The sequence below is a fragment of the Conger conger genome, chromosome 4 (genome assembly GCF_963514075.1).
Source record: "Conger conger chromosome 4, fConCon1.1, whole genome shotgun sequence".
NCBI classification, from domain to species: Eukaryota; Metazoa; Chordata; class Actinopteri; order Anguilliformes; family Congridae; genus Conger; species Conger conger.
In genome coordinates, this window is record NC_083763.1 from 67,954,713 (window position 1) to 67,979,979 (window position 25,267).

At 40.8% G+C, this 25,267-nt stretch overlaps 2 protein-coding genes and 1 pseudogene across 2 annotated transcripts in view; all 3 read right to left on the minus strand.

Annotated features, from left to right (window-relative positions):
* LOC133126687 (deleted in malignant brain tumors 1 protein-like) overlaps window positions 1–6,643 on the minus strand; it is a 39,363-nt pseudogene extending 32,720 nt beyond the window's left edge.
* Window positions 6,644–8,139: 1,496 nt separating this feature from the next.
* Window positions 8,140–18,134, minus strand: LOC133126688 (scavenger receptor cysteine-rich type 1 protein M130-like). The gene is made up of 6 exons (XM_061239024.1): window positions 17,924–18,134; window positions 16,027–16,158; window positions 12,008–12,328; window positions 10,241–10,546; window positions 8,257–8,464; window positions 8,140–8,143 (listed from the first exon to the last, which is right to left on the minus strand). The coding sequence occupies exons 1-6, from the start codon at window positions 18,132–18,134 to the stop codon at window positions 8,140–8,142; spliced, it is 1,182 nt and encodes a 393-aa protein (XP_061095008.1).
* Window positions 18,135–20,103: 1,969 nt separating this feature from the next.
* Window positions 20,104–25,267, minus strand: part of LOC133126689 (putative DMBT1-like protein) — a gene marked incomplete at its 3' end in the record, with an annotated part of 35,406 nt that continues 30,242 nt past the window's right edge. The window contains exon 4 of the mRNA XM_061239025.1: window positions 20,104–20,291. Within this exon, the coding sequence (XP_061095009.1) occupies window positions 20,104–20,291 (188 nt within the window). The remainder of the gene's footprint in view (window positions 20,292–25,267) is intronic.

Genomic DNA, 25,267 nt, shown 5'->3' on the forward strand with positions numbered 1-25,267 from the left:
TCTGAATTCAGAAATGTAAATTTGCAGGGATTTGAAGACAGGGTTTCCCAACTGGCATGCCATCAAGTCAGGTCTTGTGTGCCATGTGAAAAATCCCTTTTGAAAAAAGTCAAAGGTTCAAATATTTTTTAAAATAACAAACACATCCCAGGGTTCTCAATTTATTAACTAAATGGTGGCAGCCTGCCAGTTTAATTTGTCCCGCTACAGTGTCAGAACATACTCCATGATCACAAATGCTCTGTCCCTTACTATACGTGTGCATGGATGAGAGCGAGCCTTCAATACTGACTGAAGCCACTGATTTTACTGGATAGTGGATAATTAACACTGCCTCCCACCAAAGATACCACTGAACTTTGATAAAAATTGCTGATAGGTAATACAATAAATTGAAACATTAACACAATCATGTCAGTTGCAGTTAGGGTTAACACTGTTCATCTTTGTAAGAGTCAGTTTAAGGCATATTAAAGAGAAGATCTCCTACCTGAACAAATCACACCAACATCTCTATTGTGAGAACAGAAGTTAGACCCAAACCCAGAGTGCTGGCACTGTGTCAGGGAGGATTCGTTTCCAGAACACCTCACATCATCCAACCAGATGGGCCCGCTGCCCTGTCCAAAGTGTACATGGCTGAGAGCAGCCAGAGCTCTGCCACAGCCAGCCTGTCTACACGCCACCTCAGCGTTGATCAGGTTCCAGACGTTACCGCACACCGTTCCCCACTGGCCAACATGGTAGATCTCCACTCTGCCTGTGCACTCATTATCTCCATCTACCAGTCTGATCGGGGTCTGGGCACTGGCTACAACAAACAGGGAAGACGAATGAGTTCTGTGATTTATTGCCTAGGAGTGTTGCACAAGTCATAAAATTTAAATTCCTGTAGCTAGCTTGATATAGTTACACCTATAACGTTTGCTACCATCAGCAAGTGAGAAGCAATTGTGTTGTTATCTTGTACATAATGACACAATTGTTTCAAATACATTGACTCATGTAACGTTTTTGGGGACAAACATGAAATCTTGAGTTAAATTGCAACATTAGAGTATCTAGCCTATAAGGATGGAAAGCATTGTTGATATTCTTTACCTTAGGGAGCACAGCATCTTGCTTGCTGGCTCAATATTTTAAGCTTTCTATGTTCATGCAAATAGTTTGAGCAATATGTTATGGTGAGCCATGCAGCCTAATAACTAATGAGCTCGTAAACTAAGCTAGTTAACTAAATGGTTATTCTAGTAGCTCTTCACCTGTATTTAAATTTTTGATTGATGAATTCTCCTGGTTTCGTGATGACATAAAGAATAAAAGCTGTATTTTGTCATCAGAATGTGGCAGTCATATTGCCTGTCTATGTTCAGTCATTATGATGGGTTTACATGTGTTTGTCAGCTCAAAATCTGCCTTATGGCAATTTACGTAACTGAAACCAAATTTCCCATGTGAAAGAAGTTTTCCATTTTGAAAAGATAGTAATGTGTGGGTTAGGCTACCAGCAAAATGTGCATGTCAGTCACAATTGCAGTTGAGGTAGGCAGTGAGATGATTCCAAGACAGCATTGGATATATACAATCAATCAATGTATCTACAAGATCATAGTTTAATTAAGCATCCGGAAATTGGGCTTGCTTTTTACACCCTGGGAATTTCTGCTATGATTTCTCATTATATATTAGCTTTGTGTGTTTGGCAAGGTTGGTCCACAGAAGACCAAAGCCATCAGTCGCGACCTACAGTACAGCTGCTGCCTGGACTACCACTGCACTAGTAATGCTTTCATATGCATGTTACTTAATACCTAAATTAATACAATAAAGGCAAGATAGGCAGGATTGATGAGTCGTGAAGTCTGGCATAGGTGAAGAAGCAATGACCAAGAAAGGAATGGCAAAACAACATTTTTTATTTATTCAATGACATTAATGTCTATCGACATTCAGTGGAATATTTCTGCAAGCCACAAAGCATGAAAATCAAAGTGAATTATTGCTACTACCTCTACATTACATTGCATGTTATTTGGCTGATGCTTTTATCTAAAGTGACTTACAGTTGATTAGACTAAGCAGGAGACAATCCTCCTTGGCATAATGTGGGTGGGTCTTGCTTAAGGGCCCACGAACTGTGTGGTTCCCTGTCTGCCCACACAAAAGCGATAGCTTTGCCTCCCGCCAAAGATACCACTCAACCTTGAATAAAAACCTGGCTTACAGAGTTAATAATAAATACCTGCCCTGGGTATGTCGAAGTGTCCCTGAGCAAGACACCTAACCCCTGAATGCTCCTGACAAGCTGGTTGGTGCCTCGCATTGCAGCCAATCACCTTGGTGTGTGTGTAGGAATGGGTGAATGAGAAGCATAAATTGTACAGCGCTTTGGATGAAGGCGCTTTATGAATGCATAACATTTACCACTTACATTTACATTTAAATAGGAACATTGACATAAACATGTCAATTGCAGTTCAGGTGAAAACTGGGCATGTTCACTTGTGCATCTTTGTAACCGACACTTTAAGGCAATTTAAAGAGAAGATTTCCTACCTGAGCAATTCACACCAGCATCTTCATGGTGACTACAGTTGTAAGACCCAAATCCAGGGTGCTGGCACTGAGTCAGGGAGGATTCGTTTCCAGAACAGCTCACATCACCCAACCAGATGAGCCCGCTGCCCTGTCCAAAGTGGGCACTGCTGAGAGCATCCAGAGCTCTGCCACAGCCAGCCTGTCTACACACCACCTCAGCGTCGTTCATGTTCCAGGTGTTATCACAGACCGTTCCCCACTGGCCACCATGGTAGATCTCCACTCTGCCAGAGCATTGATCACTTCCATTCACCAATCTGATCGCTATATGAAACACATTTTTAACTGTCATGAAAAGATTGATATTTTTGGGCAATTATTAAAAATACTTTCTTTAGCGACTGGATGGTTCATTCGGTTAAGGCGCTTAAGGCTTTGGATCTGGTTTGTGGTCCTGACCGGACAATGTAGTGTCCATTCAGAGTAATTTACCCCTACTGTTTGATGAATTTGCATGTCAATGGCTCCCCTGACAGTAGTAAATTCTGTGGTTTCACATTTTTTCTGAAGCAAAGGTTTCTTTGTCTATATTTATTCATTCTCAGAGAAAGGGAGAGACAATGCGACCAACGACAACATGCCTCACAACTAAAGAAATTCTTTAAAAAAATAAAAAGTTTCCAAACTGTGATTTTAGTAGCCTAACTGTACACAGGTAAAACAGAGAATTAAATAAGATGTTACTTCAAGCAGTTTTCACCAGTATTTCACTTTGTTTATTTAATAATTTATCTGGGTTTGTGATGACATTTAGAATGAAGGCTGGATTGGAAATTAATGTCAACATGACCGACTCTCCAATCATGTTGATGTTAAATGGGTTTGCCAGGTCAAAACCTGATATGGTGTCCTTTTTATACTCTATTGGCCTAAAGCCATCTTGATCTGGTGTCTGAATTCAGAAATTTAAATTTGCAGGAATTTGCAGGGATTTGAGGACAGGGTTTCCCAACTGGTGTGCCATCAAGTCAGGTCTTGTGTGCCATGTGAAAAATCCCTTTTGAAAAAATTCAAAGGTTCAAATATTTTTTTAAATAACAAACACATCCCAGGGTTCTCTATTTATTAACTAAATGGTGGCAGCCTGCCAGTTTAATTTGTCCCGCTACAATGTCAGAACATATTCCATGATCACAAATGCTCTGTCCCTTGCTATATGTGTGCATGGATGAGAGCGAGCCTTCGATACTGACTGAAGCCAAAGATTGTACTGGATAGTGGATAATTAACACTGCCACCTGTTAAAGATACCACAATACTTTGATAAAAATAGCTGATAGGTAATACAATTAATAGAAACATAAACACAGTCATGTCAGTTGCAGTTAGGGTTAACACTGTTCATCTTTGTAACAGTAAATTTAAGGCAATTTAAAGAGAAGATCTCCTACCTGAACAAATCACACCAACATCTCTATAGTGAGAACAGAAGTTAGACCCAAATCCAGGGTGCTGGCACTGTGTCAGGGAGGATTCATTTCCAGAACACCTCACATCATCCAACCAGATGGACCCATTGCCCTGTTCAAAGTGGACACTGCTGAGAGCAGCCAGAGCTCTGCCACAGCCAGCCTGTCTACACGCCACCTCAGCGTTGTTCAGGTTCCAGACGTTACCGCACACCGTTCCCCACTGGCCAACATGGTAGATCTCCACTCTGCCTGTGCACTCATTATCTCCATCTACCAGTCTGATCGGGGTCTGGGCACTGGCTACAACAAACAGGGAAGACCAATGAGTTCTGTCATTTATTGCCTATGAGTGTTGCACAAGTTATAAAATTCAAATTCCTGTTGCTAGCTTGATATAGTTACACTTATGAAGTTTGCTACCATCAGCAAGTGAGAATCAATTGTGTTGTTATCTTGTACATAATGACACAATTGTTTCAAATACATTGACATATGTAACATTTTTGGGGACAAACATAAAATCTTGAGTTAAATTGCAACATTAGAGTATCTAGACTACAAGGATGGAAGCATTGTGTTGATAGTCTTTACCTTAGGGAGCACGGCATCTTGCTTGCTGGCTCAATATTTTAAGCTTGCTATGTTCATGCAAATAGTTTGAGCAATATGTTATGGTGAGCCATGCAGCCGAATAACTAATGAGCTCGTAAACTAAGCTAATTAACTAAATGGTTATTCTAGTAACTATTCACCTGTATTTAACTTTTTCGATTGATGAATTCTCCTGGTTTTGTGATGACATAAAGAATAAAAGCTGTATTTTGTCATCAGAATGTGGTAGTCATATGTCCTGTCTATGTTCAGTTGTTATGATTGGTTTACATGTGTTTCTCAGCTCAAAATCTGCCTTATGGCAATTTATGTAACTGAAACCAAATGTCCCCTGTGAAAGAAGTGTTCCATTTTAAAATGGTAGTCATGTGTGGTGGCCTGTATCATAGTGGTTAAGGTAAATGACTGGGACACGCAAGGTCGGTGGTTCGATCCCTGGTCAAGCCACACAAAAAAAAAAAGATCCGCACAGCCGTTGGGCCCTTGAGCAAGGCCCTTAACCCTGCATTGCTCCAGGGGAGGATTGTCTCCTGCTTAGTCTAATCAACTGTACGGCGCTCTGGATAAGAGCGTCTGCCAAATGCCAATAATGTAATGTGTGGGTTAGGCTACCAGCAAAATTTGCATGTCAGTAACAATTGCAGTTGAGGTAGGCAGTGAGAAGATTCCAAGACAGCTTTGGATATATACATTCAATCAATGTATCTACAAGATCATAGTTTAATTAAGCATCCGGAAATTGGGCTTGCTTTTTGCACCCTGGGCATTTCTGCCATGATTTCTCATTATATATTAGCTTTGTGTGTTTGGCAAGGTTGGTCCACAGAAGATCAAAGCCATCAGTCGGGACCTACAGTATAGCTGCTGCCTGGACTACCACTGCACCAGTAACGCTTTCATATGCATGTTACTTAATACCAAAATTATTACAATAAAGGCAAGATAGGCAGGATTGATGAGCCGGTGAAGTCTGGCATAGGTGAAGAAGCAATGACCAAGAAAGGAATGGCAAAACAACATTTTTCATTTATGCAATGACCTTAATGTTTGTTGACATTCAGTGGAATATTTCCGCAAGCCACAAAGCATGAAAATCAAAATGAATTATGACTACTACCACTACATTACAATGTATGTTATTTGGCTGATGCTTTTATCCAAAGTGACTTACAGTTGATTAGACTAAGCAGGAGACAATCCTCCTTGGCATAATGTGGGTGGGTCTTACTTAAGGGCCCACCAACTATGTGGGTCCTAGTCATGTAACTTAACCACTATGCTATAGGCTGCCCACACAAGTGATATCTTTGCCTCCTGCCAAAGATACCACTCAACCTTGAATATAAACCTGGCTTACAGAGTTAATAATAAATACCTGCCCTGGGTATGTCGAAGTGTCCCTGAGCAAGACACCTAACCCCTGAATGCTCCTGACAAACTGGTTGGTGCCTCGCATTGCAGCCAATCACCTTGGTGTGTGTATGAATGGGTGAATGAGAAGCATAAATTGTACAGTGCTTTGGATGAAAGCGCTTTATAAATGCATAACATTTACCACTTACATTTACATTTCAATTGGAACATTGACATAAACATGTCAATTGCAGTTCAGGTTAAAACTAGGCATGTTCACTTGTGCATCTTTGTAACCGATACTTTAAGGCAATTTAAAGAGAATATTTCCTACCTGAGCAATTCACACCAGCATCTTCATGGTGACTACAGTTGTAAGACCCAAATCCAGGGTGCTGGCACTGTGTCAGGGAGGATTCGTTTCCAGAACAGCTCACATCACCCAACCAGATGAGCCCATTGCCCTGTCCAAAGTGGGCACTGCTGAGAGCAGCCAGAACTCTGCCACAGCCAGCCTGTCTACACACAACCTCAGCGTCGCTCATGTTCCAGGAGTTATCACACACCGTTCCCCACTGGCCAACATGGTTGATCTCCACTCTGCCAGAGCATTGATCACTTCCATTCACCAATCTGATCGCTATATGAAACACATTTTTAACTGTCATGAAAAGATTGATATTCTTGGGCAATTATTAAAAATACATTCTTTAGTGACTGGATGGTTAATTTGGTTAAGGCGCTTAAGGCTGTGGATCTGGTTTGTGGTCCTGACCGGACAATGTAGTGTCCATTCAGAGTAATTTACCCCTACTGTTTGATGAATTTGCATGTCAATGGCTCCCCTGACAGTAGTAAATTCTGTGGTTTCACATTTTTTCTGAAGCAAAGGTTTCTTTGTCTATATTTATTCATTCTCAGAGAAAGGGAGAGACAATGCGACCAACGACAACATGCCTCATAACTAAATAAATTATTTTATTTTTGTAATAGTTTCCAAACAATGATTTTAGTAGCCTAACTGTACACAGGTCAAACAGAGAATTAAATAAGATGTTACTTAGAGCAGTTTTCACCAGTATTTCACTTTGTTTTTCTTAAATAATTTTTTCCCTTTTTTTTTCTCCCAATTATGCAGCCAATTGTACCCCGTCTAATTAAATTAGAGCTAGTATTAGATACACCGCCCACACCCCGTCCCTCGGCGGCCCAACGGAGAGCTACACGCCTTCTTCCAGCCGTCTTGCCACATGCTAGTAACTGTGATTCCGAGGTGCCCGAGGTTCTTTTTATTGTGCGGCGATCTACTAGCTGTGCCAAGTCCCTCCCCCTGGAGCAGCGAGCCAATTATGCTGCTCCACATGAGCCGGCCAAACTTGGCTTTTGGCAGGACCGAGAATCAAACCCCTGTCCCCGATGTGCAACTGCAGCAAGCTGCAACCGCAAGTCTGCTGCATCTTAGCCTGTTGAGCCACCACGGCCCCTTCCAGTATTTCACTTCATTTATTTAATCATTTATCTGGGTTCTGATGACATTTAGAATGAAGGCTGGATTGGAAATTAATGTCATCATGACGGACACTCCAATCATGTTGATGTTAAATAGGTTTGCCTGGTAAAAAACTGATATGGCTTCCTATTTATACTCTATTAGCCTAAAGCCATCTTGATCTGGTGTCTGAATTCAGAAATTTAAATTCACAGGGATTTGAGGACAGGGTTTCCGAACTGGTGTGCCATCAAGCCAGGTCTTGTGTGCCATGTGAAAAAATCCCTTTTGAAAAAAGTCAAAGGTTCAAATATTTTTTTAAATAACAAACAAATCCCAGGGTTCTCAATTTATTAACTAAATGGTGGCAGCCTGCCAGTTTAATTTGTCCCGCTACAGTGTCAGAACATACTCCATGATCACAAATGCTCTGTCCCTTACTATATGTGTGCATGTATGAGAGCGAGCCTTCGATACTGACTGAAGCCAAAGATTGTACTGGATAGTGGATAATTAACACTGCCTCCCACCAAAGATACCACTGAACTTTGATAAAAATTGCTGATAGGTAATACAATAAATTGAAACATTAACACAATCATGTCAGTTGCAGTTAGGGTTAACACTGTTCATCTTTGTAACAGTCAATTTAAGGCAATTTAAAGAGAAGATCTCCTACCTGAACAAATCACACCAACATCTCTATAGAGAGAACAGAAGTGAGACCCAAACCCAGGGTGCTGGCACTGTGTCAGGGAGGATTCATTTCCAGAACACCTCACATCACCCAACCAGATGGGCCCACTGCCCTGTCCAAAGTGGGCACTGCTGAGAGCAGCCAGAGCTCTGCCACAGCCAGCCTGTCTACACACCACCTCAGCTTCGTTCATGTCCCAGAAGAAACTACACACCGTTCCCCACTGGCCAGCATGGTAGATCTCCACTCTGCCTGTGCACTCATTATCTCCATCTACCAGTCTGATCGGGGTCTGGGCACTGGCTACAACAAACAGGGAAGACCAATGAGTTCTGTGATTTATTGCCTAAGAGTGTTGCGCAAGTTATAAAATTCAAATTCCTGTAGCTAGCTTGATAATGTTAGTTACACTTATGAAGTTTGCTACCATCAGCAAGTGAGAAGCAATTGTGTTGTTATCTTGTACATAATGACACAATTGCTTCAAATACATTGACTCGTGTAATGTTTTTGGGGACAAACATAAAATCTCGAGTTAAATTGCAACATTAGAGTATCTAGACTACAAGGATGGAAAGCATTGTGTTGATATTCTTTACCGTAGGGAGCACGGCATCTTGCTTGCTGGCTCAATATTTTAAGCTTGCTATGTTCATGCAAATAGTTTGAGCAATATGTTATGGTGAGCCATGCAGCCTAATAACTAATGAGCTTGTAAACTAAGCTAGTAAACGAAATGGTTATTCTAGTAACTATTCACCCGTATTTAACTTTTTTGATTGATGAATTCTCCTGGTTTCTTGATGACATTAAGAATAAAATCTCTATTTTGTCATCAGAATGTGGCAGTCATATGGCCTGTCTATAGTCAGTTGTTAACAAGAGTTTACATGTGTTTGTCAGCTCAAAATCTGCCTTATGGCAATTTATGTAACTGAAACCAAATGTCCCATGTGAAAGAAGTTTTCCATTTTAAAAAGGTAGTTATGTGTGGGTTAGGCTACCAGCAAAATGTGCATGTCAGTCACAATTGCAGTTGAGGTAGGCAGTGAGATGATTCCAAGACAGCTTTGGATATATACAATCAATCAATGTATCTACAAGATCATAGTTTAATTAAGCATAGAAAAATTGAGCTTGCTTTTTCCACCCAGGGAATTTCTGCCATGATTTCCCATCATAGATTTGTGTGTTTGGCAAGGCCGGTCCACAGAAGACCAAAGCCATCAGTCGGGACCTACAGTACAGCTGCTGCCTGGACTACCACTGCACTAGTAATGCTTTCATATACAGGTTACTTAATACCACAATTATTACAATAAAAGGCAAGATAGGCAGGATTGATGAGCTGGTGAAGTCTGGCATAGGTGAAGAAGCAATGACCAAGAAAGGAATGGCAAAACAACATTTTTCATTTATGCAATGACATTAATGTCTGTCGACATTCAGTGGAATATTTCTGCAAGCCACAAAGCATGAAAATAAAAGTGAATTATTACTACTACCTCTACATTACATTGCATGTTATTTGGCTGATGCTTTTATCCAAAGTGACTTACAGTTGATTAGACTAAGCAGGAGACAATCCTCCTTGGCATAATGTGGGTGGGTCTTACTTAAGGGCCCACCAACTATGTGGGTCCCAGTCAGGTAACTTAACCACTATGCTATAGGCTGCCCACAGAAAAGTGATATCTTTGCCTCCTGCCAAAGATACCACTCAACCTTGAATATAAACCTGGCTTACAGAGTTAATAATAAATACCTGCCCTGGGTATGTCGAAGTGTCCCTGAGCAAGAAACCTAACCCCTGAATGCTCCTGACAAACTGGTTGGTGCCTCGCATTGCAGCCAATCACCTTGGTGTGTGTGTATGAATGGGTGAATGAGAAGCATAAATTGTACAGTGCTTTGGATGAAGGCGCTTTATAAATGCATAACATTTACCACTTACATTTACATTTAAATAGGAACATTAACAAAAACATGTCAATTACAGTTCAGGTTAACACTGGGAATGTTCAGTTGTGTATCTTTTTAACAGACAATTTAAGGCAATTTAAAGAGAAGATTTCCTACCTGAGCAATTCACACCAGCATCTTCATGGTGACTACAGTTGTAAGACCCAAATCCAGGGTGCTGGCACTGAGTCAGGGAGGATTCGTTTCCAGAACACCTCACATCATCCAACCAGATGAGCCCACTGCCCTGTCCAAAGTGGGCACTGCTGAGAGCAGCCAGAGCTCTGCCACAGCCAGCCTGTCTACACACCACCTCAGCGTCGCTCATGTTCCAGGAGCTGTCACACACCGTTCCCCACTGGCCAACATGGTTGATCTCCACTCTGCCAGAGCATCGATCACTTCCATTCACCAATCTGATCGCTTTATGAAACACATTTTTAACTGTCATGAAAAGATTGATATTCTTGGGCAACTATTAAAAATACTGTCTCTAACAACTGGATGGTTCATTTGGTTTAGGCGCTTAAGGTTGTGGATCTGGTTTGTGGTCCTGACCGGACAATGTAGATTCCGTTCAGAGTAATTTACCCATACTCTTTGATGAATTTGCATGTCAATGACTCCCCGGCCCTGACAGTAGTAAATTCTGTGGTTTCACATTGTTTCTGAAGCAAAGATTTCTTTGTCTATATTTATTCATTCTCAGAGAAGGGGGAGACAATGTGACCAACGACAACATGCCTCATAACTAAAGAAATTCTTAAAAAAATATATACTTTCCAAACTGTGATTTTAGTAGCCTAACTGTACACAGGAGAAACAGATAATGAAATAAGGTGTCACTTCTAGCAGTTTTCACTCATATTTCACTTTGGTTATTCATTCATTTATCTGGTTTTGCTATGGCATTTAGAATAAATGCCGGTTTGGAAATGAATTATGTCATCATAACCGACTCTCTCCAGTCATGTTGATGTTTAATGTGTTTGCCTGGTCAAAATGAGCCTCATGAACATTTACATAAGTGAATAGGCTGTCTGAAATGGCTTCCTATTGATACTATATTGGCCTTCAACCATCTTGATCTAGTGTCTGAATTCAGAACATGTAGACTCCTGAGTAAAGAAATTCTAAACAAAACTAGTTACCAAACTGTAATTATAGTAGCCTAACTGTACACAGGTCAAACAGAGAATTAAATAAGATGTCACTTTGTTTATTTAATAATTTATCTGGGTTCGTGATGACATTTACAATAAAGGCTGGATTGGAAATTAATGTCATCATGACGGACACTCCAATCATGTTGACATTAAATGGGTTTGCCAGGTCAAAACCTGATATGGCTTCCGATTTATACTCTATTGGCCAAAAGCCATCTTGATCTGGTGTCTGAATTCAGAAATGTAAATTTGCAGGGATTTGAGGACAGGGTTTCCAAACTGGTGTGCCATCAAGTCAGGTCTTGTGTGCCACGTGAAAAATCCCTTTTGAAAAAATTAAAAGGTTCAAATATTTCTTTAAATAACAAACAAATCCCAGGGTTCTCTATTTATTAACAAAATGGTGGCAGCCTGCCAGTTTAATTCATCCCGCTACAGGGTCAGAACATACTCCATGATCACAAATGCTCTGTCCCTTACTATACGTGGGCATGGATGAGAGCGAGCCTTCAATTCTGACTGAAGCCAAAGATTGTACCGGATAGTGGATAATTAACCCCGCCTCCTGCCAGAGATACCACTAAACTTTGATAAAAATGGCTGATAGGTAATACAATAAATTGAAACATTAACACAATCATATCAGTTGCAGTTAGGGTTAACACTGTTCATCTTTGTAACAGTCAATTTAAGGCATATAAAAGAGAACATCTCCTACCTGAACAAATCACACCAACATCACTATCGTGAGAACAGAAGTTAGACCCAAATCCAGGGTGCTGGCACTGTGTCAGGGAGGATTCGTTTCCAGAACACCTCACATCACCCAACCAGACGGGCCCACTGCCCTGTCCAAAGTGGGCACTTCTGAAAGCAGCCAGAGCTCTGCCACAGCCAGCCTGTCTACACACCACCTCAGCGTTGTTCACATTCCAGGAGTAATCACACACCGTTCCCCACTGGCCAACATGGTAGATCTCCACTCTGCCAGAGCACTCATTATCTCCATCTACCAGTCTGATCGGGCTCTGGGCACTGGCTACAACAAACAGGGAAGACCAATGAGTTCTGCGATTTATTGCCTATGAGTGTTGCACAAGCCATTAAATTTAAATTCCTGCAGCTAGCTTGATAACGTTAGTTACAGGTATAAAGTTTGCTACCATCAGCAAGTGAGAAGCAATTGTGTTATCTTGTACATAATGACACAATTGTTTCAAATAGATTGACTTGTGTAACGTCTTTGGGGACAAACATAAAATCTCTAGTTAAATTGCAACATTAGAGTATCTAGCCTACAAGGATGGAAAGCATTGTGTTGATATTCTTTACCATATGGAGCATGGCATCTTGCTTGCTGGCTCAATATTTTAAGCTTTCTATGTTCATGCAAATAGTTTGAGCAATATGTTATGGTGAGCCATGCAGCCTAATAACTAATGAGCTCGTAAACTAAGCTAGTTAACTAAATGGTTATTCTAGTAACTATTCACCTGTATTTCACTTTTTTGATTGATCATCAGATATCAGAATGTGGCAGTCATATGGCCTGTCTATGTTCAGTCGTTATGATGGGTTTACATGTGTTTGTCAGCTCAAAATCTGCCTTATGGCAATTCACGTAACTGAAACCAAATTTCTCAAGTGAAAGAAGTTTTCCATTTTAAAAAGGGAGTGTGTGGGTTAGGCTACCAGCAAAATGTGCATGTCAGTCACAATTGCAGTTGAGATAGGCAGTGAGATGATTCCAAGACAGCTTTGGATATATACAAATCAATGTATCTACAAGATCATAGTTTAATTAAGCATAGGAAATGTGGGCTTGCTTTTTGCACTCTGGGCATTTCTGCCATGATTTCTCATTATATATTAGCTTTGTGTGTTTGGCAAGGTTGGTCCACAGAAGACCAAAGCCATCAGTCGGGACCTACAGTATAGCTGCTACCTGGACTACCACTGCACTCGTTACGCTTTCATATGCATGTTAAGTTATACCTAAATTATTACAATAAAGGCAAGATAGGCATGATTGATGAGCCTGTGAAGTCTGGCATAGGTGAAGAAGCAATGACCAAGAAAGGAATGGCAAAACAACATTTTTAATTCATGCAATGACATTAATGTCTGTCCACATTCAGTGGAATATTTCTGCAAGCCACAAAGCCTGAAAATCAAAGTGAATTATTACTACTACCTCTACATTAGATTGCATGTTATTTGGCTTTTATCAAAAGTGACTTACAGTTGATTAGACTAAGCAGGAGACAATCCTCCTTGGCATCATGTGGGTGGGTCGTGCTTAAGGGCGCACTGACTGTGTGGGTCCCAGTCAGGTAACTTAACCACAATGCTACAGGCTGCTCACACAAAAGTGATATCTTTGCCTCCTGCCAGAGATACCACTCAACCTTGAATATAAACCTGGCTTACAGAGTTAAAAATAAATACCTGCCCTGGGTATGTCGAAGTCTCCCTGAGCAAGACACCTAACCCCTGAATGCTTCTGACAAACTGGTTGGTGCCTCGCATTGCAGCCAATCACCTTGGTGTGTGTGTAGGAATGGGTGAATGAGAAGCATAAATTGTACAGTGCTTTGGATGAAGGCACTTTATAAATGCATAACATTTACAACTTACATTACATTTAAATAGGAACATTAACATAAACATGTCAATTGCAGTTCAGGTTAACACTGGGAATGTTCACTTGTGCATCTTTGTAACCGACACTTTAAGGCAATTTAAAGAGAAGATTTCCTACCTGAGCAATTCACACCAGCATCTTCATGGTGACTACAGTTGTAAGACCCAAATCCAGAGTGCTGGCACTGAGTCAGGGAGGATTCGTTTCCAGAACAGCTCACATCACCCAACCAGATGGGCCCATTGCCCTGTCCAAAGTGGGCACTGCTGAGAGCAGCCAGAGCTCTGCCACAGCCAGCCTGTCTACACACCACCTCAGCGTCGCTCATGTTCCAGGAGTTATCACACACCGTTCCCAACTGGCCAACATGGTTGATCTCCACTCTGCCAGCGCATTGATCACTTCCATTCACCAATCTGATCACTATATGAAACACATTTTTAACTGTCATGAAAAGATTGATATTCTTGGGCAATTATTAAAAATACTTTCTTTAGCGACAGGATGGTTAATTCGGTTTAGGCGCTTAAGACTTGGGATCTTGTTTGTGGTCCTGAACGGAAAATGTAGTGTCCATTTAGAGTAATTTACCCATACTGTTTGATGAATTTGCATGTCAATGACTCCCCTGACCGTAGTAAATTCCGTGGTTTCACATTTTTTCTGAAGCAAAGGGTTCTTTGTCTATTTATTCATTCTCAGAGAAAGGGGGAGAGAATGCAACCAACGACAACATGCCTCATAACTAAATATTTTTTTTTTTTTATATATAGTTTTCAAACTGTGATTTTAGTGGCCTAACTGTACACAGCTGACACAGGTAATTAAATAAGGTGTCACTTCTAGCAGTTTTCACTCGTATCTCACTTTGGTTATTCATTCATTTATCTGGTTTTGCTATGGCATTGAGAATAAATGCTCGTTTCGAAATGAATTATGTCATCATGACCGACTCTCTCCAGTCATGTTGATGTTTAACAGGTTTGCCTGGTCAAAATGAGCCTAATGGACATTTACATCAGTGAAAAGGCTGTCTGAAATGGCTTCCTATTTATACTATATTGGCCTTCAACCATCTTGATCTAGTGTCTGAATTCAGAAAATGTAGACTCATAAGTAAAGAAATTCTTTGCAAAACTAGTTACCAAACTGTAATTTTTGTGGCCTAAATGTACACAGGTCAAACAGAGAATTAAATAAGATGTTACTTCAAGCAGTTTTCACCAGTATTTCACTTTGTTTATTTAATAATTTATTTGGGTTCGTGATGACATTTACAATAAAGGCTGGATTGGAAATTAATGTCATCATGACCAACTCTCCAATCAAGTTGATGTTTAATGGGTTTGTCAGGTCAAAACCTGATATGGCTTCCTATTTATACTCTATTGCTTAAAGCCATCTTGATCTGGTGTCTGAATTCAGAAATTTAAATTTGCAGGGATTTGAGGACAGGGTTTCCCAACTGGTGTGCCATCAAGTCAGGTCTTGTGTGCCATGTGAAAAATCCCTTTTGAAAAAATTCAAAGGTTCAAATATTTCTTTAAATAACAAACAAATCCCAGGGTTCTCAATTTATTAACTAAATGGTGGCAGCCTGCCAGTTTAATTTACCCCGCTACAGGGTCAGAACATACTCCATGATCACAAATGCTCTGTCCCTTACTATACGTGTGCATGGATGAGAGCGAGCCTTCAATACTGACTGAAGCCAAAGATTGTACCGGATAGTGGATAATTAACCCCGCCTCCCGCCAAAGATACCACTAAACTTTGATAAAAATGGCTGATAGGTAATACAATTAATAGAAACATTAACACAATGATGTCAGTTGCAGTTAGGGTTAACACTGTTCATCTTTGTAAGAGTCAGTTTAAGGCATATTAAAGAGAAGATCTCCTACCTGAACAAATCACACCAACATCTCTATTGTGAGAACAGAAGTTAGACCCAAACCCAGAGTGCTGGCATTGTGTCAGAGAGGATTCTTTTCCAGAACACCTCACATACTCCAACCAGATGGGCCCACTGCCCTCTCCAAAGTGGGCACTGCTGAAAGCAGCCAGAGCTCTGCCACAGCCAGCCTGTTTACACAACACCTCAGCGTCGTTCAGGTTCCAGGAGTAATCACACACCGTTCCCCACTGGCCAACATGGTAGATCTCCACTCTGCCAGAGCACTCATTATCTCCATCTACCAGTCTGATCGGGGTCAGGGCACTGGCTACAACAAACAGGGAAGACCAATGAGTTCTGTGATTTATTGCCTATGAGTGTTGCACAAGCCATGAAATTTAAATTCCTGTAGCTAGCTTGATAATGTTAGTTACAGGTATAAAGTTTGCTACCATCAGCAAGTGAGAATCAATTGTGTTGTTATCTTGTACATAATGACACAATTGTTTCAAATACATTGACTCGTGTAAAGTTTTTGGGGACAAACATAAAATCTCAAGTTAAATTGCAACATTAGAGTATCTAGCCTACAAGGATGGAAAGCATTGTTCATATTCTTTACCATATGGAGCACGGCATCTTGCTTGCTGGCTCAATATTTTAATCTTGCTATGTTCATGCTAATAGTTTGAGCAATATGTTATGGTGAGCCATGCAGCCTAATAACTAATGAGCGTGTAAACTAAGCTAGTTAACGAAATGGTTATTCTAGTAACTATTCACCTGTATTTCACTTTTTTGATTGATGAATTCTCCTGGTTTCGTGATGACATTAAGAATAAAAGCTGTATTTTGTCATCAGAATGTGGCAGGCATATGGCCTGTCTATGTTCAGTTGTTATGATGGGTTTACATGTGTTTGTCAGCTGAAAATCTGCCTTGTGGCAATTTACGTAACTGAAATCAAATTTCCCATGTGAATGAAGTTTTCCATTTTAAAAAGGTAGTGTGTGGGTTAGGCTACCAGAAAAATGTGTATGTCAGTCACAATTGCAGTTGAGGTAGGCAGTGAGATGATTCCAAGACAGCTTTGGATATATACAATCAATCAATGTATCTAAAAGATCATAGTTTAATTAAGCATAGGAAATTTGGGCTTGCTTTTTGCACCCTGGGCATTTCTGCCATGATTTCTCATTATATATTAGCTTTGTGTGTTTGGCAAGGTTGGTCCACAGAAGACCAAAGCCATCAGTTGGGACCTACAGTATAGCTGCTGCCTGGACTACCACTGCACTAGTAACGCTTTCCTATGTATGTTACTTAATTAAATTATTACAATAAAGGCAAGACAGGCAGGACTGATGAGCCCGTAAAGTCTGGCATAGGTGAAGAAGCAATGACCGAGAAAGGAATGGCAAAACAACATTTTTCATTCATGCAATGACATTGTCTGTCGACATTCAGTGGAATATTTCTGCAAGCCACAAAGCATGAAAATCAAAATGAATTATTACTACTACCTCTACATTTCATTGCATGTTATTTGGCTTTTATTCAAAGTGACTTACAGTTGATTAGACTAAGCAGGAGACAATCCTCCTTGGCATAATGTGGGTGGGTCTTGCTTAAGGGCGCACTGACTGTGTGGGTCCCAGTCAGGTAACTTAACCACAATGCTACAGGCTGCCCACACACAAAAGTGATATCTTTGTCTCCTGCCAAAGATACCACTCAACCTTGAATATAAACCTGGCTTACAGAGTTAATAATAAATACCTGCCCTGGGTATGTCGAGGTCTCCCCGAGTAAGACACCTAACCCCTGAATGCTCCTGACAAACTGGTTGGTGCCTCGCATTGCAGCCAATCACCTTGGTGTGTGTGTATGAATGGGTGAATGAGAAGCATAAATTGTACAGTGCTTTGGATAAAGGCGCTTTATAAATGCATAACATTTACAACTTACATTTACATTTAAATAGGAACATTGACATAAACATGTCAATTGCAGTTCAGGTTAACACTGGGAATGTTCACTTGTGCATCTTTGTAACCAACACTTTAAGGCAATTTAAAGAGAAGATTTCCTACCTGAGCAAGTCACACCAGCATCTTCATGGTGACTACAGTTGTAAGACCCAAATCCAGGGTGCTGGCACTGAGTCAGGGAGGATTCGTTTCCAAAACAGCTCACATCACCCAACCAGATGGGCCCACTGCCCTGTCCAAAGTGGGCACTGCTGAGAGCATCCAGAGCTCTGCCACAGCCAGCCTGTCTACACACCACCTCAGCGTCGCTCATGTTCCAGGAGTAATCACACACCGTTCCCCACTGGCCAACATGGTAGATCTCCACTCTGCCAGAGCACTCATTATCTCCATCTACCAGTCTGATCGGGGTCAGGGCACTGGCTACAACAAACAGGGAAGACCAATGAGTTCTGTGATTTATTGCCTATGAGTATTGCACAAGCCATGAAATTTAAATTCCTGTAGCTAGCTTGATAATGTTAGTTACAGGTATAAAGTTTGCTACCATCAGCAAGTGAGAAGCAATTGTGTTGTTATCTTGTACATAATGACACAATTGTTTCAAATACATTGACTTGTGTAAAGTTTTTGGGGACAAACATAAAATCTCAAGTTAAATTGCAACATTAGAGTTTCTAGCCTATAAGGATGGAAAGCATTGTTGATATTCTTTACCTTAGGGAGCACTGCATTTTGCTTGCTGGCTCAATATTTTAAGCTTGCTATGTTCATGCAAATAGTTTGAGCAATATGTTATGGTGAGCCATGCAGCCTAATAACTAATGAGCTTTTAAACTAAGCTAGTTAACGAAATGGTTATTCTAGTAACTATTCACCTGTATTTAACTTTTTTGATTGATGAATTCTCCTGGTTTCGTGATGACATTAAGAATAAAATCTCTATTTTGTCATCAGAATGTGGCAGTCATATTGCCTGTCTATGTTCAGTTGTTATGATGGGTTTACATGTGTTTGTCAGCTCAAAATCTGCCTTGTGGCAATTTACGTAACTGAAACCAAATTTCCCATGTGAATGAAGTTTTCCATTTTAAAAAGGTAGTGTGTGGGTTAGGCTACCAGAAAAATGTGTATGTCATTCACAATTGCAGTTGAGGTAGGCAGTGAGATGATTCCAAGACAGCTTTGGATATATACAATCAATCAATGTATCTACAAGATCATAGTTTAATTAAGCATAGGGAATTTGGGCTTGCTTTTTGCACCCTGGGCATTTCTGCCATGATTTCTCATTATATATTAGCTTTGTGTGTTTGGCAAGGTTGGTCCACAGAAGACCAAAGCCATCAGTCGGGACCTACAGTACAGCTGCTGCCTGGACTACCACTGCAGTAATAACACTTTCATATGTATGTTACTTAATACCTAAATTATTACAATAAAGGCAAGACAGGCAGGACTGATGAGCCGGTAAAGTCAGGCATAGGTGAAGAAGCAATGACCGAGAAAGGAATGGCAAAACAACATTTTTCATTTCTGCAATGACATTAATGTCTGTCCACAATCAGTGGAATATTTCTGCAAGCTACAAAGCATGAAAATCAAAGTGAACTATTACTCTACATTACATTGCATGTTATTTGGCTTTTATCCAAAGTGACTTACAGGAGGAGCAGGAGACAATCCTTCTTGGCATAATGTGGGTGGGTCTTGCTTAAGGGTGCACTGACTGTGTGGGTCCCAGTCAGGTAACTTAACCACTATGCTACAGGCTGCCCACAGAAAAGTGATATCTTTGCCTCCTGCCAAAGATACCACTCAACCTTGAATATAAACCTGGCTTACAGAGTTAATAATAAATACCTGCCCTGGGTATGTCGAGGTCTCCCTGAGTAAGACACCTAACCCCTGAATGCTCCTGACAAACTGGTTGGTGCCTCGCATTGCAGTGTGTGTGTAGGAATGGGTGAATGAGAAGCATAAATTGTACAGTGCTTTGGATGAAGGCACTTTATAAATGCATAACATTTACAACTTATATTTACATTTAAATAGGAACATTGACAGAAACATGTCAATTGCAGTTCAGGTTAACACTGGGAATGTTCACTTGTGCATCTTTGTAACCGACACTTTAAGGCAATTTAAAGAGAAGATTTCCTACCTGAGCAAGTCACACCAGCATCTTCATGGTGACTACAGTTGTAAGACCCAAATCCAGGGTGCTGGCACTGAGTCAGGGAGGATTCGTTTCCAGAACAGCTCACATCACCCAACCAGATGGGCCCACTGCCCTGTCCAAAGTGGGCACTGCTGAGAGCATCCAGAGCTCTGCCACAGCCAGCCTGTCTACACACCACCTCAGCGTTGATCAGGTTCCAGGAGTTATCACACACCGTTCCCCACTGGCCAACATGGTAGATCTCCACTCTGCCAGAGCATCGATCACTTCCATTCACCAATCTGATCGCTATATGAAACACATTTTTAACTGTCATGAAAAGATTTATATTCTTGGGCAACTATTAAAAATACTTTCTTTAGCGACTGGATGGTTCCTTTGGTTAAGGCGCTTAAGGCTGTGGATCTGATTTGTGGACCTGACCGGACAATGTAGTGTCCATTCAGAGTAATTTACCCGTACTGTTTGATGAATTTGCATGTCAATGGCTCCCCGGCTCTGACAGTAATAAATTCTGTGGTTTCACATTTTTCTCTGAAGCAAAGGTGTCTTTGTCTATATTTATTCATTCTCAGAGAAAGGGGGAGACAGTGCGACCTACGACAACATGCCTCACAACTAAAGAAATTCTTTAAAAAAATCAAAAGTTTCCAAACTGTGATTTTAGTAGCCTAACTGCACACAGGTGAAACAGAGCAAATAAGATGTCACTTCTCCCAGTTCTCCCGTATTTCACTTTGGTTATTCATTAATTTCTCTGGTTTTGCTGTGGTATTCAGAATAAAGGCTGGATTGGAAATGACTGGTTTGGCTGGTCAAAATGAAATGGCTTCCTATTTATACTATATTGGTCTTCAACCATCTTGATCGAGTGTCTGAATTCAGAAATCAAAATTTGCATTTGGATTTTAGGGCAGGGTTTCCTCAGGGGCGGGGCCAGGGGTGGCACTGGTCCCCCCTGGAATCTGATTGGCCACCCCTGGTGCCCCCCCTACCAGAACCGGAATATGATAGGCCATTGTAAGCAGCAAACAATATATATGGTAAGCCTTGATGGCTGGCCCCTCCTCCAAAATGTTCTAGACACGCCCCTGGGTTTCCTGGCTGATGATTTTTTTTAACGCTTGTGTAGTCTTAACATTCTGTATACTCCCCATATCCGAAGGGCCTAAAAGTACCAGTAAAAGTAATCATTTTGGGGGTTTTCTCTGCTGTTAAACATAGTGATGGATCGTGTTTGACCCTTAAGACAACACAAGGGTTAATAACAACAAATCCCAGTGTTTCCCATGAATGAACTAAATTGTGGTAGCCTGCCAGTTCAATGAACGCTACTGCACCATCCCTTTCTAAACATGTACAGCAGATGAGAGCAAGCTTTCAATACTGGCTGTAGCCAAAGATTTTACAGGATGGATGATTAATAATACTGCCTCTCGCCAAAGATACCACTCACCTTCGATTAAAAAACTGGCTTACAGTTAATAAATAGGAACATATATTTTCTATGAGTGCAACACAAGCCATCACAATTAAGCACCAGTAGCTTGCTTGAAAATGTTACCATACAGATATATAAGTATGCTAACATCAGCAAGTGTGCAGAAATTGTATGGTTATCTGGAGCATAATTATATCATAGTTTTGAGTACATTGACCTGTGTAACATGGAATTTTGGCCCACTCATCTTTGCAGAATTGTTGTAATTCAGCCACATTTGAGGGTTTTCGAGCATGAACCGCCTTTTTAAGGTCATGCCACAGCATCTCAATAGGATTCAGGTCAGGCCACTCCAAAGTCTTCATTTTGTTTTTCTTCAGCCATTCAGAGGTGGACTTGCTGGTGTGTTTTGGATTATTGTCCTGCTGCAAAACCCAAGTTCGTTTCAGCTTGAGGTCACAAACAGATGGCCGGACATTCTCCTTCAGGATTTTTTGGTAGACAGCAGAATTCATGATTCCATTATCACAGCAAGTCTTCCAGGTCCTGAAGCAGCAAAACAGCCCCAGACCATCACACTACCACCACCATATTTTACTGTTGGTATGATGTTCTTTTTCTGAATTGCGGTGTTACTTTTACGCCAGATGTAATGGGACACACACCTTCCAAAAAGTTCAACTTTTGTCTCGTCAGACCACAGAGTATTTTCCCAAAAGTCTTGGGGAACATCAAGATCTTTTCTGGCAAAATTGAGACGAGCCTTAATGTTCTTTTTGGTCAGCAGTGGTTTTCGTCTTGGAACTCTGCCATGCAGGCCATTTTTGCCCAGTCTCTTTCTTATGGTGGAGTCATGAACACTGACCTTAACTGAGGCAATTGAGGCCTGCAGTTCTTTGGATGTTGTTGTGGGGTCTTTTCTGACCTCTTGGATGAGTCGTTACTGCGCTCTTGGGGCAATTTTGGTCGGCCGGCCACTCCTGGGAAGGTTCACCACTGTTCCATGTTTTCGCCATTTGTGGATAATGGCTCTCACTGTGGTTCGCTGGAGTCCCAAAGCTTTAGAAATGGCTTTATAACCTTTTCCAGACTGATAGATCTCAATTACTTTCTTTCTCATTTGTTCCTGAATTTCTTTAGATCTCGGCATGATGTCTAGCTTTTGAGGATCATTTGGTCTACTTCACTTCCTATTTAAGTGATTTCTTGATTGAGAACAGGTGTGGCAGTAATCAGGCCTGGGTGTGGCTAGAGAAATTGAACTCAGGTTTGATAAACCACAGTTAAGTTATGTTTTAACAGGGGGGGGCAATCACTTTTTCACACAGGGCCATGTAGGTTTGGATTTTTTTTCTCCCTTAATAATAAAAACCTTCATTTAAAAACTGCATTTTGTGTTTACTTGTGTTGTCTTTGACTAATATTTAAATTTGTTTGATGATCTGAAACATTTAAGTGTGACAAACATGCAAAAAAATAAGAAATCAGGAAGGGGGCAAACACTTTTTCCACACCACTGTGTATATATATATATATATATATATATATATATAGTACTGTGCAAACATTTTAGGCAGGTGTGAGAAAATGCTCTAAAATAAGAATGCTTTCAAAAATAGAAATGTTAATAGTTTATTTATATGAATTAACAAAATGCATGAACAGAAGAAGTGAATGAACAGAAGAAAAATCTAAATCAAATCAATATTTAGTGTGATCACCCTTTGCCTTCAAAACAGCATCAATTAATCTAGGTTGCTCCAAATGAGAATTAGCCACAGTTCTGACTCGATGATGTTGAAATCAGGGCTCTGTGGGGGGCCATGCCATCACTTCCAGGACTGCTTTTTCTTCTTTACGCTGAAGATAGTTCTTAATGACATTGGCTGTATGCCTGGGGTCATTGTCCAGCTGCAGAATAAATTTGGGGCCAATCAGATGCCTCCCTGATGGTATTGCATGATGGATAAGTATCTGCCTGTACTACTCAGCATTGAGGAGACCATTCATTCTGACCAAATCCCCAACTCCATTTGCAGAAATGCAGCCCCAAACTTGCAAGGCACCGCCATGCTTCACTGTTGCCTGCACACACTCATTCTTGTACCACTCTCTAGCCCTTTGGTGAACAAACTGCCTTCTGCTACAGCTGACTCATCAGTCCAGAGATCCTGCTGCCATTTTTCTGCACACCAGTTCCTGTGTTTTTGTGCATAGTTGAGTCGCTTGGCCTTGTTTTCATGTCGGAGGTATGGTTTTTGGCCACGATTCTTCCATGAAGACGCAATTCTTGGACCCTTGATGAAATAAAGCCATTTAGCCCACAAATGTGTACTGTATGAGCATAATTTACAGCCGAATATTGTTCCCATAGAGATCCATTCAAATGCAAAGAGTTATAGTATCGCTTGTCAGAATAAGATATCCAGACTCTGGTGATGTTGATAGGTCACAGACATCAGGAAGTCATGCTATGCAATGGATATGCAACCAAATACAAAGCATGACTATTTTATTTGACATTATGTTAAATAGTTTAAAACATTGATATGTATAAAAAGTGCTGTAATAATGGTGCAACCAAAATATATAAAAAATATGGTGTAATAAAATATGAGGATCTGCACATTGTATATTCATATAAGTTGTGATTTTGTAGGATTTGGGTTCCATACTGCATCAGGCAGTGATACATTTGAATATGAGGATTGTTCTGTTGGTGACATTGCTACCAGGTGGCAGACACATATGAGAAAACTAGATGAACTGGTTCTCTTTTTTTACCCCTTTGCTCAAGCCTCCTGATTGCCAAGCCACCAGCACCATGAGACGTCTTGACATTCAGTGCTCTTGCAACCAACCTGAGAACTATGCCACAATTGTTGCGAGGTTTGGCCAGTTATAGACAAGCTGAAATCAAAATTAACTTTTTCCTCTAGTTTAACCATACAAACATATTTTAAAGTTTATATTCCATGAAATTCCTGGAAGACGATTTGATTCTAGATTTTATGTCATTGTGTATCACTTGCCGTGTATGTCGATCAAATGTCTGTCCACTTTCCATTTCCCTCCAAAAATGATCCTTTAACGAAGTGATGCAATATGGAAAGCCAACGGTGCCAAACCAGCTAACAAAATATATTGTAAGCCAGTAATAAGTAACATTTGGTGTCATGCGCTGGTCAGCTTGCTGACTTCCCCCTCCCGGAGCATACATTGTTAGCCCCCACCTTTTTGGCACACATGCCTGTGGGGGAGAGCTAGAGAAGGATTCCTAGAGGAGCCTTCTTGGGCCCCCTGGGGAGCTCTCCTTTTCTCACATTCCTTACAGGTTGGAGCACAGGAATACTGGAGATGGCATTAAGATGTTTCATGATAATCCCAGGTCAGGATATAGTAATGTTTGGTGTTATTCTGATTGGTTCAGTGCGACTGGTGTAATGGTCTAGTTTTTGTAACAGTCTACCTTTGATATCATAACCATTGGGAAACTGTGCAAAAGCTGTCTCTGTCGAAGCCATGACCACTGCCTGGTGGGGGTTGGCGGTAAATTACAGATGGGTGACCCGTTTTTAGGGTCAAAAACTAAGGCCTTGACCTTAGACCAAGAACTAAGGCTTTCTCCTTATCTTTGGAGATAAGGAGAAGAAACCAAACAATCTGGGGTGTCTCCTTTCCTTTCATTCACCCAAATCAGGTTTATCCAAAAGGTATATTACCATGAGAGGTACAAATACATATTTACAGTATAATGCAGTTATCATGAAGACTCCCAACTACATCATTCATAGATATGATGGGGTGGCCTGTAGCATTGTGG